General features: G+C 43.5%; 1 protein-coding gene across 1 annotated transcript in view; it reads left to right on the top strand.

The window, feature by feature from the left end:
- The window catches only part of LOC146833783 (dimethylaniline monooxygenase [N-oxide-forming] 2-like), a 196,604-nt gene that overhangs the window by 40,872 nt on the left and 138,312 nt on the right, over positions 1 to 17,420 (top strand). Inside the window, exon 3 of the mRNA XM_085601659.1 lies at positions 1,848 to 2,036. Coding sequence (XP_085457785.1) covers positions 1,848 to 2,036 — 189 coding nt within the window. The remainder of the gene's footprint in view (positions 1 to 1,847; positions 2,037 to 17,420) is intronic.

Genomic DNA, 17,420 nt, shown 5'->3' with positions numbered 1-17,420 from the left:
GGCTGCAGATGTGAGTGTTCAGGCGCAGCGTGCTTCTCTTCCGGCTCTGCTAGCGGCTGCCTGGGTCCTGGTAAACACCTTCCTCTTCATGCGCTGGAATGTCTGTTAGGGGCTGCTGGACGATGCATGCGTAACATAGCCGTCTGGACAGGTCATGCAAAATAAAGTGCAAGACTCAGCCAGCCAATACTATGAGAAAACAAGCATTTATAAATGCAATAGGACTCGTATTACACGAGCCGTATTGCATTATAAACAAAAGTGCGTGCGTCCAAGAAGGCATGATCGGGAGAGGGGGGGTGGTGGTGGGCAGCGAAGTTACAGACTGCAGGAGGGAAGGGGGGGCAGAGGAACAAAAGAGTTTGTAAAGTAAAGGGGCCGATAGCCATGGAAGAAGAAAAATTACGGCATGGCCGTCACGAGGAGGGACAAACAAGCCGAAAACAAATCAGAATACAGCATTTCTGATTTAAGCCAATGAAAAACATGGATGGAAAGTGGGCGGAGCTTCCCTCCAATATACTGTATACTGCATGTCTCGCAAAGCGAACAGCTCGTTGCGCTGCAACTCTATGCAAGACCTAATGAAGACATGCCCACAGTTGATTTGTAACTGGAGACGGCATTCATTTGTGCCTTCACCAGGAGAGGGCAATATAAGGGTTGGGACAACAATGAAATGCAGGGCAGATGTATATTAAGTTGATAGACATTGAATCATTCAATATCATTCCCTTGCAACTGTCTAGGCCATGTACTTGCACTATGGACAGAAATGAAGGCTTCAAATGTTTATTTTATTTTGACTACTTGTATAGTCTTCCAGGTAGACACTTTTTCCATATCGGGACATATGATACAAGGGTGAACTGCTGGCACAGTTAAAAGTTCAAAAATGTGAAAGTTCAAGGCCTTCCTTGACCTTAAAGGGTTATACCTCTTCTAATCAGACCAGAAGAATGCCCAGTGAGAAAGGTACTCATACAAGTTGATGGGGGTGAATACCGTTGGTTGTTGTGCATTCTGATGTTGGCCACATGAGGCAGGATTGTGAAGTCGAGGTGAACAGCTAGACACATTTTACACTGACGTAGGTCGGCAGATGTTGGGGGTATTTCATAGGAAAATTATTGCAATTTTTTTCATTAGTTGTGCTGAACCAGGAAAAACAAGCAATGTATACATCTACCAAATATGTATATGTGCACACCTGGGCCAGCTTGGGGGCTCACTATCATTTTAGGTCTGATGTTAGCCAAGATCTTAAGATTTTATAAAAAAATTCAATGGATAATATACTTTCTTACTGACAGGGTGCTTTTAATCTGTCCTCTTAATTATTGGTCTGTTTTTGTGTTATCCACACTTCATGCACAGTTTTAATTCTGCCCATTACAGCATGCACCACTTAAGTCGCTGGCTAACTTCACTTTGAGTGATGACATTCTGCCCTTTAACAAGGAGTACATTAGCACACAAAGTATTTCCCTTCAATGCAAGGGACTTCTAGGGCTATGTGTACTTTTTGAGACCAAAACACAGTCTGGTGTTTTGCCAATGTTTACATTTTTTTCAAATTGACAAGAACCCAGCAGCTTCTACAACAATAAAGGTTTGCAAAAACCATGATAAAGCAACCATTGACAAAGTCAAAAGAATGGCAGTCAACGCTAGATCTATTGTTTTTGCCAATGTTGGTTATTGTAAGCATATAGAGTCCTTCACAACCTAGATCTTTAATCTCCCATGTCCCAGTAGTTAATTTTTACTTGTAACAGTCACTTTTTGCGGACTGGCCGATACACATTTCTGAGCGTACTTGATGCTTGTCTCCATTATGGTTGCAGGAAGAAGTCATGGAGGGACTAGCCAGCATCTACCAGTCACTGGTAATGAACACCTCCAAGGAGATGTCGTGCTACAGCGACTTCCTCATGCCCGCCCACTTTCCCAACTTCCTCCACAACTCCAAGTGTGTGGAGTACTTCAAGCTGTATGCGGATCACTTTGGCCTCATGAAACACATTAAACTTAAGGTGAGCAAAATCTAAGTAATCCAAGGGTGGTTGGTACATGGTATGTTGTGCACTTTGAAAGTAGCATTGTAAACTCATAAAAATTGACACTATAAATGCAAGGATTTTAGTCCACAGCGTAAGTACTCATCACCTTCCATATGTTATTCGCATTTGTATAGCTATGGCTGTTTTGAATATGGGCCCCCTTGCTTAGATCTGGGAAGGCCATCGTTCAAACTGAAGTAACCACAGTTTGATATTATCAGTTGTGGTGTTGATTCTTGGTTGGGTCTAGTTAGAAGAGAGCCTTTTTAGCTTTAAGTTTCGAAGTGGTATATTCGAGTTAGTGTGAGTTAGTGTGAATGTAAAATAGGTTTGATGTAAGGAAGAACTTCTGGTATTTTATATATAAGCCATACCTATAGTCTATCAAACTTCTCCTGAGGACAAACATTATACAAACAGGAATAATTATCCATAAAGCCTATGATCATACATCACATCACAGCATTTAACAAAACATTACACAATACCATCAAATACTTGCCAGACAAACATACAGTGGCCATTCACCAAGAACATACAAAGGGCTTTTTTCACAAAGGTAAACTTACACTTTTGTGTAGGTTTTTTACTATTTTTTGGGTATTTCCGAACTGCAAGATTAATTTTACTAACAGTAACTTTACGACTGTAAAGACTGCTCATAAAAATATAGGCCTCTTCCATATTTTTCTGTGCAGTCTCTGCAGTTGTAAAATTACTGTAGGTAAACCTAAAGTTGCAGTTCATGAATACCAAAAAATTGTAAAATATTAGTAAAATTAAACTCTGTTTTGGAATATCAAAAAATAGAACATTTACACAAAAATGTAAGTTTAACTTTGTGAATCAGGCTCACAGTATCCAGACAAGTAGCTACAAATTTTTGTATGTCGAGATTAGGCATGTCTATGTTTTCATTCTGCATTTGGAAGTGACATGTTTGACATATAAAGAGAGGGACTTTGGGTTAGCCTCTTCTTGCTAACTGTTGATTTGGGTTATGGTTTTTAAGCCACTGCCTGATAGAAGAGTTAACCACGTTTCGGATCAGCGTAAGGAAGTACTTTTTAGTTTTATGCACTGTCTGGGATTCAACACCCCCATGTGGGGGACATCAGCAGGTCAAGATGGAACAAAAGATGCCACCAGAGCAGAAGCCCGAGCCAAGCTTCTGATTCCAGTTCTGGAGGCCTATACCGCTCCTGAAAGGCCCCACATTGATCAATAGAAGCACACAGAAGCCACCTTCTCCTGCCACTGGACCACTAATTTACCTCTTAGAGCACTTGGTGTACCTTACACCAATGCTATCGGGCCTCCCTGACACTGCTTCCAAGTCAGTCTCATTTCATAATGTGTTTTACAAGCTTTAGAGTATCACCATCAAAAAAATGTTTAACATGTCAGAAACTAATGTTTTTTTTACAATTACAACATGGCTACGATTTATATCTACATGGTGTCTGCATGAGGCTTACTCCCAAGGTGTTGATGGATGAGACCATGTCTCTCGTGACAAAAAGCAGTACAGTACTAGTGGGTTATAAACTTGAAGGCGATTTTGAAAGTCACATAATACATTTTTGGATAACTCTCTCCCGAGATTGAGGCAAGATCTGGATTAAGTCTGGGCTCTCAATTGACTACTATTGTTTATTGTCCACAGTGATAGTTGACTATGGTGTCCCAATCCAAAATGGCCATCAATATATAACTGTGGCTTAATCATAAACTTAGAAGACACACTGTACCATGTTGACTCACTAGTGGTGAAATCTTTTATGTCATACTGCTATCTTACACCACAGTATAATTCTGCCTTAAGGAATGTATTTAGTGTGTTGCATAATTCGTTCACCATTGACCCTTCACTTTCACCTGATCATATATTAATTCAAATTATGCTTTCACCATTATTGATAATGCCCCATTTCAATAGGATATGGTCTTCCAAACTGAGGAATATTTCTATATATTTATTAAAGGCAGCTCAATGTGTACCTGCTTGTTAATGAATAGTCACATGCAAAGGTTTTTAGTATCCGTGCATCTTTCCATGTTTTGAATTCATAGATACTTCTGCACACTTACCACTTTGCTTTTAAAGCTCATGGCTCACTTTTGTTCAATATTCGCATTTCTAACTTTTCCAGGCTTTGATGTGTTCAAAAAATTGATCACCCATCCAGTCCCAATCAGATCTGTACAAAATGTTGGGACATTATCTTATTATCTTCTCACTATAAATAAAATAATCACAGCTGTATCTCTTCCACCTCAAGCAGGAAAGACCTGACTGATCTAAACTCGTGAAAAACGTATTTCCTCCCTTTGGAATCACATTAGGCGTTACTGTCTACCCAAGTTCTGCATCCACCTCTGTAGCACAGAAATCTCTTTTAATTGCAAACACCTCATGTTCTCAGGCTAGGGCCTTAGGACACAGACCACAGAGAATGAGCAAGCGAGAGCCCTAAAGCACTGATCATTTAGCATGCAGAGACACTCTAAGCACTCTCTGGAAACTCTCAACAGAGTGTAAAAGGACCATCATGTTTCCACCTAAGGTGGAGTAACGTATCTTGTCTTTCAAATGAGGTATGCAGGCTTTTAAGAGCACCCAGTTCTTCTTATCTCCTTGAACCTAGATAAGATCCCTCACCAATGTTCACACCACTGCAGTGTACAACTGGTAGCAAGTAGCAATGGAACACTCGAAACACTGCACTGGGCTTCCCTCCTCATGCTGTCTCATATCTTTGATCACTTTTCACAAAATTGCAGAGTTTTAAAATTCTTCTGTAACTCCTTGAGAACATGGCCGTTTAGTCACTGTAGAGGGGTGTTCTGCTTGGGTTTTCGGATCAGATAGAACCCGCTCATCAGAGCCTCACTAACCCAGCCAGAACGTTACCCCCTCCCTAGAACCTATTTACAATCCTGCAACCACATATATCTATCACCTAAGGACAGGGGATTCCTACTATGCATACCAAGACCTCACAATCGGCGGCCTCGCGATCCCATACGGATCCAGACCTCTCTGCCCATACAACAGTATCACAAGTGGCGGCCTCGCGGTCCCATACGAACCCAGACCTCTCTGCCCATACGACAGTATCACAAGTGGCGGCCTCGCGGTCCCATACGAACCCAGACCTCTCTACCCAGACGGCAGTCTCAGATCACAAGTGGCGGCCTCGCGATCCCATCCGGATCCAGACCTCTCTGCCCATACGACAGTATCACAAGTGGCGGCCTCGCGGTCCCATACGAATCCAGACCTCTCTGCCCATACGACAGTATCACAAGTGGCGGCCTCGCGGTCCCATACGAACCCAGACCTCTCTACCCAGACGGCAGTCTCAGCACAGTCGGCGGCCTCGCGATCCCCTACGAATCCAGACCTCTCTGCCCATACGACAGTATCACAAGTGGCGGCCTCGCGATCCCCTACGAATCCAGACCTCTCTGCCCATACGACAGTATCACAAGTGGCGGCCTCGCGGTCCCATACGAACCCAGACCTCTCTGCCCAGACGGCAGTCTCAGCACAATCGGCGGCCTCGCGATCCCCTACGAATCCAGACCTCTCTACCTAGACGGCAGTCTCACAGTTCATCCTATGATCACCATAACATACAAAAAGGGAATCAGTCTCACTATTCATCAGATCACACAAGGATTGCCAGTTCGAGCATAGCCTGTTCTCAGGTTCGAGGGGCTCCTCTTTCCCTTATTCAGTTACCACTTACCTGATCAGGGTTAACATCTGTTCATGTAGCTGCAGCTGACTAGAAGAATAGGCTACCCTCTTACACAAGAACACGCAGCACATGTCGGTTCACTACAAACTGGATACTTTATTACTCATTACATACACAATCACATAACATTACGATATAACACATAACTTGCAAAGAAAAGTGAAAGATTAAGTTGTACACTCTAATAAGAAAGGGTCGACATCACCTTAGTAGTATGTAGCCTGCACTCAGTGGTCATCTAGGTTCCCTTCTCGTCTGTGCCTCGGCTCGCCTGGAATCACCCTTCTCCGAGTCACTGGGACCTCTTCCTTATCGGCTACTCTCTCCTCTCTGGCTATTCTGCTAGGAAAGCATCTGTCTCTCGGTTCTGCTCCGCCTTCAAGATGGTGTCTGTCTTCCCTGGAATAAGTAGTAGCTTTACTGCTAACGGCTAGATGCCGCCTACGGACTGAACATGTAACTGCCTCAGACTTTCACTAATATAGAGGTGCATTTCCTCATGGAAAATTCCGGCCCGTAACCTGCCGCCCACCAAATTCTTGTACCTCCCCGTACCAAGGACACGTTCCCAGCCGGCCGGCCTGATGTAGTGTCTTCGGCATGAAGAAAAATACAATCCTTCGATAAGGGCCGGCCTGAACCGGTTCTCTCCAAGCGAATAACACCTCATAACTAAAACATTACTTTTGACCTAGAAGCATCCCAAGCTGCCGGAGCAGAAAGAAAGATGGAGTCTCTCCCGTTGTGGTAAATAAAATATTACGCTCTCAGACTTTTAAAATATAAATAAGATCATGCATAAAGCAAGAGGCTGAGTCTGTGGTATCAGGTTCATAAAGGGATTTATTCCAATAACTCGAGTCAAAGGGAGAATATTTCCATCACCAAAATTGGATCTGGAAAGAGGCTCAAAAGTATTCTCAATATTCTCAAAACATTATTCACAGAGTACAGTATACATACATTTCTCAATTGTACGTAAGCAAAAGAGCAAGAGAGAATGAGATAAGAGCATGTGGGCGTGTAAGTAGGCGTGAAGGTGGGCGTCCATGTGGGCGTCCACTTGATGATAATGGGTAATTTGTCATGTGTGGGTGGATACCTGGAGTATCCTGCAATGTCAGCAGAAATATTTGGCAGAGATGCGTGCGCAGTCGCATGACGTGTGATAGACGTGCAACTAGAGGGAGAAAGGGACTTGACATTTAGCTCTACATGTGGAGACAAAAGTCTGGGGTTATGTCAACCTAATCCCAAATCATATCTAATATCCTATGTTTAAAGAACTGTGTTATCCAAAAAGAAAGGTCTCTCGAACAAAATCTATTCTATACTGACTGTGAGTGCGTGTACAAGCGTCTAAGTGTCTACACTAAATGCGAGGGGGTAGGAATATTCCATGGTAACAGGGCTATGAATTACTTGCATGAGGACAGAGAAGCCGGGCCTTTTGCTCGGTAGCTGGAAGAATGTTTACTTAAACTACTAGACAGGAATGCATTGGATAGGGAGCGGAGCAGATAATCACAAGGTGAAATACAGTTCTTGGCAAGCAGACAGGTCGAGTCAGGCATCGTTAGCCGCGCAGGGAGTAGGACAAAGTTCATGGATACAGATGCGAGCTCAGACTGGAGCTTTCAGAGGCAGAAGGCAGGAAAAGGCTTGATGACAGAATCAGGGCCTACTCGCCTGGACTGAAAAATGGGATAAATGAACCATATAAAGCCGGTGGCCTTTCATACTTAGAAATAGAATATCCGGCCCATTCATGGCGGATCTGAAAGAGGACATGTTGACGGTGGACGCACAAGTGTTTGCGTCTTCATAACTGGAACTGGAGGGAACATACATGTACTTGTGATTTATACATGAAACCGTTGGGGTCCAAGATAGGGGACATAACTGATCATAAAAATCCATATTTCCACATTCCCTCCTTGTCCCCTACTTGCCCGTTAAGAGATATCAATCTTCATCAATCCGTTGATCTGTTCATATAACATCATTTGTTCTTCTTTTTTCTTCCGGGATGAATGAAATCTTGGTGGTGGAATACACGATGTGGCACACAGACCACAAATCGCTGGTCCACATTGTAGGCATAAGCAGCAACTGAATAGTATGAGAAAGCCAATACCTAGGAAGGATAGGACCCTCCATCCAAAGGTAGATAATATACTCCAAAACCAACCGGACCAAGTCCAGGTGCCTGGATTCTGGTGTATCTGGCTTACAATCTTATGAAGGCGAGTTATGGCTTTATATACAGATGGCGAATTTTCTGGTATGAAAAATGCAACAGCTTGATTTGATGACCCTACAAGCTCCGCCCCTATCGGCCAGGATAACGTCAAGGACAAGACTATTTTGAAGCACAACAATCCGCATAGCAGACTGCTCTTCTGTTAAATTGCCTAAGGCGGAAATAGTTTAGTTCACTACTGCTTCAAGGGTTCTGGTTAATCTACGTATCAGCTTACTATTGGTAACTGTACCTATATAGGGAAAGAAACCTTTATTGAAATCTGTGTATTTTTCCCATGCTGTTTCAGTGTAATCGACAATTGGGAGATCTCTCTGCTGTCTATTGTGTACTAAATGAGTATTTCTATGATAATCAGGAGGAGCTAGGAAAACAGGTGGTAGGAGGAATGCTATGTAACAGGTACCATCCCAATCTAGAGGTAGGCGTATATATGCGGTCTGGCCACATATAAAGTAGGAATGACGAGAAGCTCTAAATGTAGACTTGCCTTGATCACTGAATTTTATTACAGTGGTGCATTTACTATGGCCCATGTGTATGGAGCCATTCTTTCTTATACATAATTCCCCTTTTACTGGGAATACGGACATGGCGGGCAAGATTGGTGTAGCTTCAGATTCAACGTTCAGGATCATGAGGTTAAGTGTAAAATTACCTAATCCATATACTTCATTTCTTAGATCAGTTCCTGTTCTTTTGGGAAGTCCCTCCTTGTTAGGGTAGCAGACTTTAAGCAAAACTAAGTTCAGGTTTCCCCATACCCAGTTGTCTTGATAAACTGCGGAATTCGAATCTAGGGAATTAATCAAACTAAACCATGCTCCACAGGAGCCATTGTGTGTGAACGGATAGAGAAAGAGGGGCAAAACTCCCTTATAGTTCTGATAGGGGGGGAGTCGGCCACAGACCCAGCAGTCTGTAGTATTGCTAGTCTGATGTGAATGGTGCAGCATCTGAATAAAGGTATTGTTGCGTAAGGCAAGTCGATATGATAGCTCATAGGATGGCAGATCACTAAATGTGTGCTTTATGGTATCATTAGTGGAGGAGTATAAGAGTGAGGCAATAGGAGGAAAAATAGCATGTAGTATTAAGCTGATACATATTATCGTGATGCACAGAAGAGATTGAAAAATTACAGTCACTATACATCTATTTGCTTCTTATCTTGCTCTCTTATTTTTGCTTTATGTTATTGTCCAAGATCTTATGCGAGCCAGAATACATGTTCAACCGCTTCACCACCTAGTGGACTTAATTGATCAAACGGGTTCTGACTTCTTAGATCAAAGTTTAGCTTTGTGGAAACTTCTGGGGAGTCTCCTCTAGAAAATGGTGTTCAAAATCCAAAATCCAAGTTCAAAGTCTTTTTCCTTTGTAAAAGAGTGGTGAAGGTGCACTTTGACTTTAACGGCCGTCCCCGTGGTCCAGAGCACTGACTTTGGCGCCTTTCATCCAGGAGCGATGGAGTATTCTTTGACCTGGGTGTTGTCAGGGAAGGCGGCAGCAACCTGCGAACAACAAGAGAGTAGTGCAGACATCAAGGAAGCCAGGTAATCTGTCAGCATGTTACTATTAACATCAGTAATCTTTTAGGCATTGGAGTGCCCCACATATTTGGTGGTCTACCAAAGACCACTTCTTAGGGAGATAAGCCTGTTCTAGAATGAGCTACCATTCGCATGTAAAAGAGGGCAACCGGCAGGGCTACCATCCAATCTACACCTTTGTCTGCGCAAATTTTTAATGTCTGTTTATGTCTTTCTACAAGGCCTGCTGCTTCAGGATGTCGCACACAATGGAATTTCCAGGTATACCCTAACAGAAGGGACACCTGCTTCATTAGTACCAGGACATATTTGTAACCTCTACATCTGTTTATTTGGATATAATCCATTTGGAGCACTTCAAAAGGGTGGTCAGGTGGATGGAATCCACCTTGTTCCATCGGAATGCCTTTACCTGCATTGAATTGGCAACAGATCATACATGTTCTGACCTTTTGTTTCGCTGCTGCACGCAGGTGCTTGTTGAACCATATATTCTGTAAGCTATCTATCATTGCTTTCTCTCCTAAGTGTGCAGGACTATGTGCGGTATTTATGATTATTTGTACCATTGAATCAGAAAGAAACCATGTGGATTTGCCCTTTGTCATCCAACCCTGATCAGTCAGTACCCCTCCTTGTTCCGATCATTTCTTTAATTCGTCTACAGTAGCATGTGTCTGTATGTCTTGTACATCCTTGGAAGGATCCCTAACTGTCATGGCTTTGGACACTTATTGAACCTGTAACTTTGTCATGTCTAGTGGGGTCTGAGCTGTCTGTTTAGCAGTTCGGTCTGCCAGATCATTGCCTTGGGAAATGGTATCTGTGGCTCTAGTATGTGCTTTACATTTTAGGATAGCTATGGCTGTTGGTAAATGTATTGCTTCCAGTAGGGCTTGAATATGGGGGCCATGCTGTATCTTGGCCCCATGAGAGGTCAAGAAACCTCTTTCTCGCCACAGAATCGGTGTAAATGTTTACTCTCAGGTGCTTAGCTCTTATGCACGCTTGTGTCAGGGCGATGAGCTCTGCTGCTTGTGCTGACAATATGTCTATTCTTTTAGTCTCTATTATTACAGTATCAGTAGTCACTGCATATGCTGCCACTAATTCTCCCGCCCCTGTCCTCATGCATGAGCCGTCAACTTATAGTGTTAGGTCGGGGTCTGGGAGTGCAACGTCTGTCAAGTCTTGTCTTGGTTTAGTCACGGTATGTATTACTTCAACACAGTCGTGTGGTGAAACGCTTTCTGTACTGGAGGGCAAAAGGGTAGCAGGATTCAGTATGTTGCATCGTCTGATCTCTATGTGTGGTTGAAATAACGTTGGCTCATAGCCTGTCAGTCTAGCTACAGTCAGGTGTTGTGTTTGTGTCCGGTTCAAGAGAACCTCTACTGCGCGTGGTACTTGTACTGTCAGAGGGTGGCCCAGCACTATCAAGTCACTTTGTCTTATGGCTAAGGCCGTTGCTGCAACTGATTTTAGGCACGCAGGCAAAGCCTGTGCTACTGGGTCTAATGTACTAGAAAAATAAGCACAGGGCTCGTGTTTTCCTGCATGATCTTGTGTTAGGACAGATAGTGCTGTTCCATCCCGCTCTGTCACAAAAATCATAAACGATTTGTTGTAATCAGGGTTTGCTAAAACTGGTGCTTGACATAAAGCTCTCTTTAATTCTTCAAATGCCACAGTGTGTTCTTGTGTCCAAGGGAGGACTTTAGTAGAAGCTGTATTAGGGGCTTGGACTAATTCCCCTGAAAGATCACAATAAAACATGAGAAAAAGGGGAAAACACCATACCTATTTCCTTGGCTTAATTTCTAAGGGGGCTAATTTCTAAGGGGCTTAATTTCTTAAGGGGCTAGCGGGAAGCGAACCTCCTCAGGGGCCAGCAGAAAGCCAATATTCTCCTCCTTCCCCCCCTTTTTGACAGGAGGAAATCTGAAACAGATTTCACTGCTGTCAAACACTATCAAACCCTGTGTCTTGTCAACACTATTAATCCCTGTGTGTAGCTACTGGGCGTAAGCAAAATTATAGGAGATACACAGCGTATTTGAAACGGCGAGAAATCCTTCAAATTAATGTACAAACCTCATTGTGTTAGCTCATAAGCTGGCCAAATGACATCTCATATGCAAATGTCCCTATTACATGAACCCACACCAACCTGAAGTCAATATTAATGCTAGTAGGCCCTAATAGGAATGCTAAATTACCTAAATATTCGGAAAACCAAGTTTAAGAACAGTTGTTAATGTTGATAATTAATAATTCATCTGTTAAAAAAAAAATCAGTAATTCTGCAATAATTTCCACCTATACAATAAACAGCCTAATTTAAAAACAAGTCAACTTATGGGGCCACCACTTACAAGAATGAGCTTACTAAAGCAAACTTTAAAAAGGAAATCCTGTCAGATATTTTCTCATTACCCTAAATACCGAGCCTCATTTGTCACTCTGTGGTGGCAGTCCTTATTTAAAACAGGCCTTTCAAGAGTTAAGATGCGAGTGCACAGATCATAATTGTTCCTTAATGTCCAATCTGGAAACATATGACCGAGGCTGCCTGTCTATAAGAGAAAGGCAGTCATGTGAAAAATATTTTAGTCTTGCATAATTTTTCCTTTTATTTCATTCATCTCCAACACCAATTAGACATACACTGATAACGTGTTGTCTGCTATTTTGACAGCATGATAAAGGTAATATCACGTCTGTGAAATTTAGTAATTGTGAACAAGTTCCAGCCAAGCGCTGTGCAAAGATCGCCGTCGTCACGACTATCTCTGTACTTGCACAGGAGAACTTGGTATTAAACGCTAAACAGACTGGTCAATACAACACAAAAACAAAACATATATAAAATACATATGCCAAGCCATCAGTATACCAAGCACAGAAAGCATAGACAATTGCACTAACATATATAAATGAGCAGCGATGCGCAATTATAGTACCTACAGCTCAGAGGCGAACATTCTGGCCTGCTTAATTTGTCAGGCTTATAATCAATAATTCATTTACCTGCCCTATATACCCCCATCTGAAATCACCGTGTCAAGTCTGACACACACGATCAGCAATAATAATCAAAAACGAAGAACACACGAACCTGTTTGTTTTCTTTTATAAAAATGAGCTATGCATCTTCGTCAACACAATGTACCCTAATGTCCCAGACGAAGACGCACCTCTCATCTCTCCTCACAGACTTTTAACCACTGGATCATTTATCCAATGCAACTGGTGGCAGCTTGTGGCCACAATTCAAAAATGTCTGAATTTGAAAATCGTTTTTATATAGGCACATAGCCCTTAAAATTCCAAGCAAGAGCAACATTTTACTTTCTGGCCAGAAGCAATATAGCATTTTCTAAAAAATAAAACAAATCTTCTCCATAGACATTTCCTCGGGGCACTCGTTTTGCACAGAATAGAACAAGGGAATCTTTCTCGACTTACATTTCTCAGCTGCCCTGTCTTATCAGAGAAGTTAAAAATAGCCCCTCAGCGCGGCCTGAGCCTGGGCTGCCAGCCAACTTTTTTCGTTGTTCCGACTGCAGGCATTACACAGATGCGATGTCAGAGAAGCTTTCTAAGCAGTGCCTCTGTTCTGCTCCTCTCACCGGCCCCCACCTACACTGGCTACAAGGTCAGAATCTGTCTCCGATTTCTGTATCACATACTGCTCTACACAGCCCCCACCTTCTCCTCACTCTGAAGCTGTCAAAGACAAAAAGACTACTCAATTCCATAAAAACTGCAATAATTCGCTCAATTGAAAAATTATTTTTACATACAATTTGCACTCAGGGGGTCATAATCTTACCGACTTGACCCAGCACATTGGCTCACTGGACCACCAAGAACACAAACCTGGATTCTGGAACAATTTTGTAAATTCGAAATACCCACAATTTTTCTCAAGCTAAACTTTTCACTAATTATTTTTCATTAACACTTTGTACATTAGGGGTGTCATCAAATCACAGGTGTTGCTCCTTCTCTAGCTACACCCCTCTCAATTTCCTATTGACAACGTAGTCAAATGTTGGACCATGTAAACACCAGCTATGCGCTGTTCATTTGGTGGGTGGCTCAAGAACCTTTGGGCTACTATATCATTATTATATGTATCGTGGTACTTGCGGTGGCACTCTAACTGGTCTTTCTACTGGGGCCACTCTTGCTAGGTCCTCTGAAAGGACGGGATAAATACCAGCAACGTCAGTATTTCTTTCTCTGTCAGCCTGCGCTCATTTTACCTACTCCAATTACTCCTGTAACATCTGTTCCTTGGCTCTTCCAGACTCCAGTCTACTTCTCTCTGCTTCGTGAAACACTTACTCTGACCTCCTATGTGACTCCTTGCGCCAAAAACTCAATGGCATCCTTCCAAGCTGGTCTACATTTTCTCTTTCATAAGAGCGTTTCGTTGTCCATCTACTTGTTCTGCTTTTACTCGGATACCTTCCTCAACTAACACGTTTTCTCGGGCTTTGTCTGAATCCTCCCTACTTTTCTCTTCTTTTCTGAGCGCTTACTCTGTGCGTCTATGCTATTCTTTACGCCATAATTCAATGGCATCTTTCTGTTACTGTCTGGCTATCTTTTTCCATAATTCTTCTTCTACTCTCATGATGCAATCTGCATCCCATGTCCCAACTGCGGGCCACCTCTGACTTTCTGGTAAATCCTTGGTGTAGTTCACCCATAAATCAAGAAATAATACGGCATCTAGGCCATGCTTATGATACATAAAGTACCCTGGAGTGTCCCTAGGTTGAATGGGAACAGCTTCTTCGAGTACCCCTTTTTGAGAATTGATTTGATACCTGATTATTGAACACACTTAATACAATAAAACACGATAATGAACAGTCATTCATACCACAATATGTAGGACGTATTAACACATTTAACATTTAACATTTAATGAGCAACAATGATGATGATGATCTAAGAAACTAGTCACTAAACATAATACTCGGCATTAACTGGATTATTCTGAATTTATATACTTGATATACTAGATATACTGCTAAACAGTACAGATACACTGCTAAAACAGTGCAGACCGGATTTGTGTACCCAAACCCGTCTTGACCGGCACAACCTATGTGCACGTCAGAACGCCTCCCCGGCAATGGTACTCACCGGGTAGCTCGGAACGGAAGGCCTCGGAACTGAACTGGACTAGACCAAACTGGACTGGACTGGACTCGACTCGTGACTTGGATACTTCGGAACTTCGGAATCTGGTGGGCCTCTGTATACCTCGGACACAGCTCTCTCGCAGGTGGGCTCTGGGTAGGACAATCTGCGTTCCTCACCGCCTCGTATGGATGCCTGGTCGCAGTCTGACCCCTTCGTTGGCCTGAGGGAGTTGGCGGGAAGACCCGCGACGTGCGCGCTTGAAGTCCATCACGGCTATGGAAGGGGGCAAAACTGGACCTTCATCTCCGGCGTGTGGGGAAAGAGATTAAACTGTTCGGGCGCCATTATGTGGTAAATAAAATATTACGCTCTCAGACTTTTAAAATATAAATAAGATCATGCATAAAGCAAGAGGCTGAGTCTGTGGTATCAGGTTCATAAAGGGATTTATTCCAATAACTCGAGTCAAAGGGAGAATATTTCCATCACCAAAATTGGATCTGGAAAGGGGCTCAAAAGTATTCTCAATATTCTCAAAACATTATTCACAGAGTACAGTATATATACATTTCTCAATTGTACGTAAGCGAAAGAGCAAGAGAGAATGAGATAAGAGCATGTGGGCGTGTAAGTAGGCGTGAAGGTGGGCGTCCATGTGGGCGTCCACTTGATGATAATGGGTAATTTGTCATGTGTGGGTGGATACCTGGAGTATCCTGCAATGTCAGCAGAAATATTTGGCAGAGATGCGTGCGCAGTCGCATGACGTGTGATAGACGTGCAACTAGAGGGAGAAAGGGACTTGACATTTAGCTCTACATGTGGAGACAAAAGTCTGGGGTTATGTCAACCTAATCCCAAATCATATCTAATATCCTATGTTTAAAGAACTGTGTTATCCAAAAAGAAAGGTCTCTCGAACAAAATCTATTCTATACTGACTGTGAGTGCGTGTACAAGCGTCTAAGTGTCTACACTAAATGCGAGGGGGTAGGAATATTCCATGGTAACAGGGCTATGAATTACTTGCATGAGGACAGAGAAGCCGGGCCTTTTGCTCGGTAGCTGGAAGAATGTTTACTTAAACTACTAGACAGGAATGCATTGGATAGGGAGCGGAGCAGATAATCACAAGGTGAAATACAGTTCTTGGCAAGCAGACAGGTCGAGTCAGGCACCGTTAGCCGCGCAGGGAGTAGGACAAAGTTCATGGATACAGATGCGAGCTCAGACTGGAGCTTTCAGAGGCAGAAGGCAGGAAAAGGCTTGATGACAGAATCAGGGCCTACTCGCCTGGACTGAAAAATGGGATAAATGAACCATATAAAGCCGGTGGCCTTTCATACTTAGAAATAGAATATCCGGCCCATTCATGGCGGATCTGAAAGAGGACATGTTGACGGTGGACGCACAAGTGTTTGCGTCTTCATAACTGGAACTGGAGGGAACATACATGTACTTGTGATTTATACATGAAACCGTTGGGGTCCAAGATAGGGGACATAACTGATCATAAAAATCCATATTTCCACACCGTTTGAGGCCTACCAGGCCTGAATTCAGCACAGCTCCATGAAATACCCTCACTACTGGACAGGTTATCCCTAATACTAACGAATCTCTCCCCTAGGCTATGTGTGCGAGCCCTGATCTATGGGGAAGAGCACAGAATCATGTCGAAGTGCCTAGTAAATAGGCTCCATTCACTACTCTAAACCTTAGGCTTGAATGGTAAGAGACTGAAGTCACATTCAATCATTGTGCCTCACAAGAAAGCCGGGAAAATCGAGCAGAACAAGGGGCAGTTCTGGTTGCTGATGCCTGCTCGATTTGTCAGGCCTGGTTGGCTAAGCCCTTCATTTTTAGGTCGAGCCTATAGCGGCAGCGCGCATGCGCTGCTCGCTTTGCGAGGCATGCAGTATTCAATATGGAGTAGAAGCTCCTTGGAAGCTCCACCCATCTTTTTCATTGGCTTGTGTCTTTGTCATTCCTAAATGCTGTCTTCTGATTGGTTTTAGGCTTGTTAGTCCCTCCTTATGACGGCCATATCGTCCTTTGTGTCCTTCCATGGCTACTGCCCTCTTTACTTCGAGTGTTGCACAGTATGTTTTATCTAGATTGTGAGCACTATTTTCTTCCTGTGCCTTACCCCACCACCCTCCCGCAGTCCGTACCTTCTCACCCCCATCCCTCCCGTTGCCCATGGTGCCATTAACCTACCCCCTTCCTCCCGTTGTCCATGGTGCCTTTAACCCACCCCCTTCCCTCCCGTTGTCCATGGTTCCTTTACCCCACCCCTTCCCTCCTGTTGTCCGTGGTGCCTTTACCCCACCCCCTTCCCTCCCATTGTTTGTGGTTCCTTTACACCCCCTACCTCCTCCTTCCCATTGTCCATTGTGCCTTTAACCCACCCCTCCTCCCTCCCATTGACGGTGGTGCCTTTAACCCACCCCCTCCCTCCCTCCTGTTGTCCGTGGTGACTTTAACCCACCCCCTCCCCAATTATCCATAGTGACTTTACCGCACCCTCCTCCCTCCTGTTATCCGTGGTGACTTTACCCCACCCCCCTCCCTCCCATTGTCTGTGGTGACTTTACCGCACCCCCTCCCT

The sequence above is a fragment of the Triturus cristatus genome, chromosome 4_2 (genome assembly GCF_964204655.1).
Source record: "Triturus cristatus chromosome 4_2, aTriCri1.1, whole genome shotgun sequence".
NCBI classification, from domain to species: Eukaryota; Metazoa; Chordata; class Amphibia; order Caudata; family Salamandridae; genus Triturus; species Triturus cristatus.
Note: the sequence above shows the minus strand (reverse complement) of the source record. Positions and strands in the feature narration are given on the sequence as shown.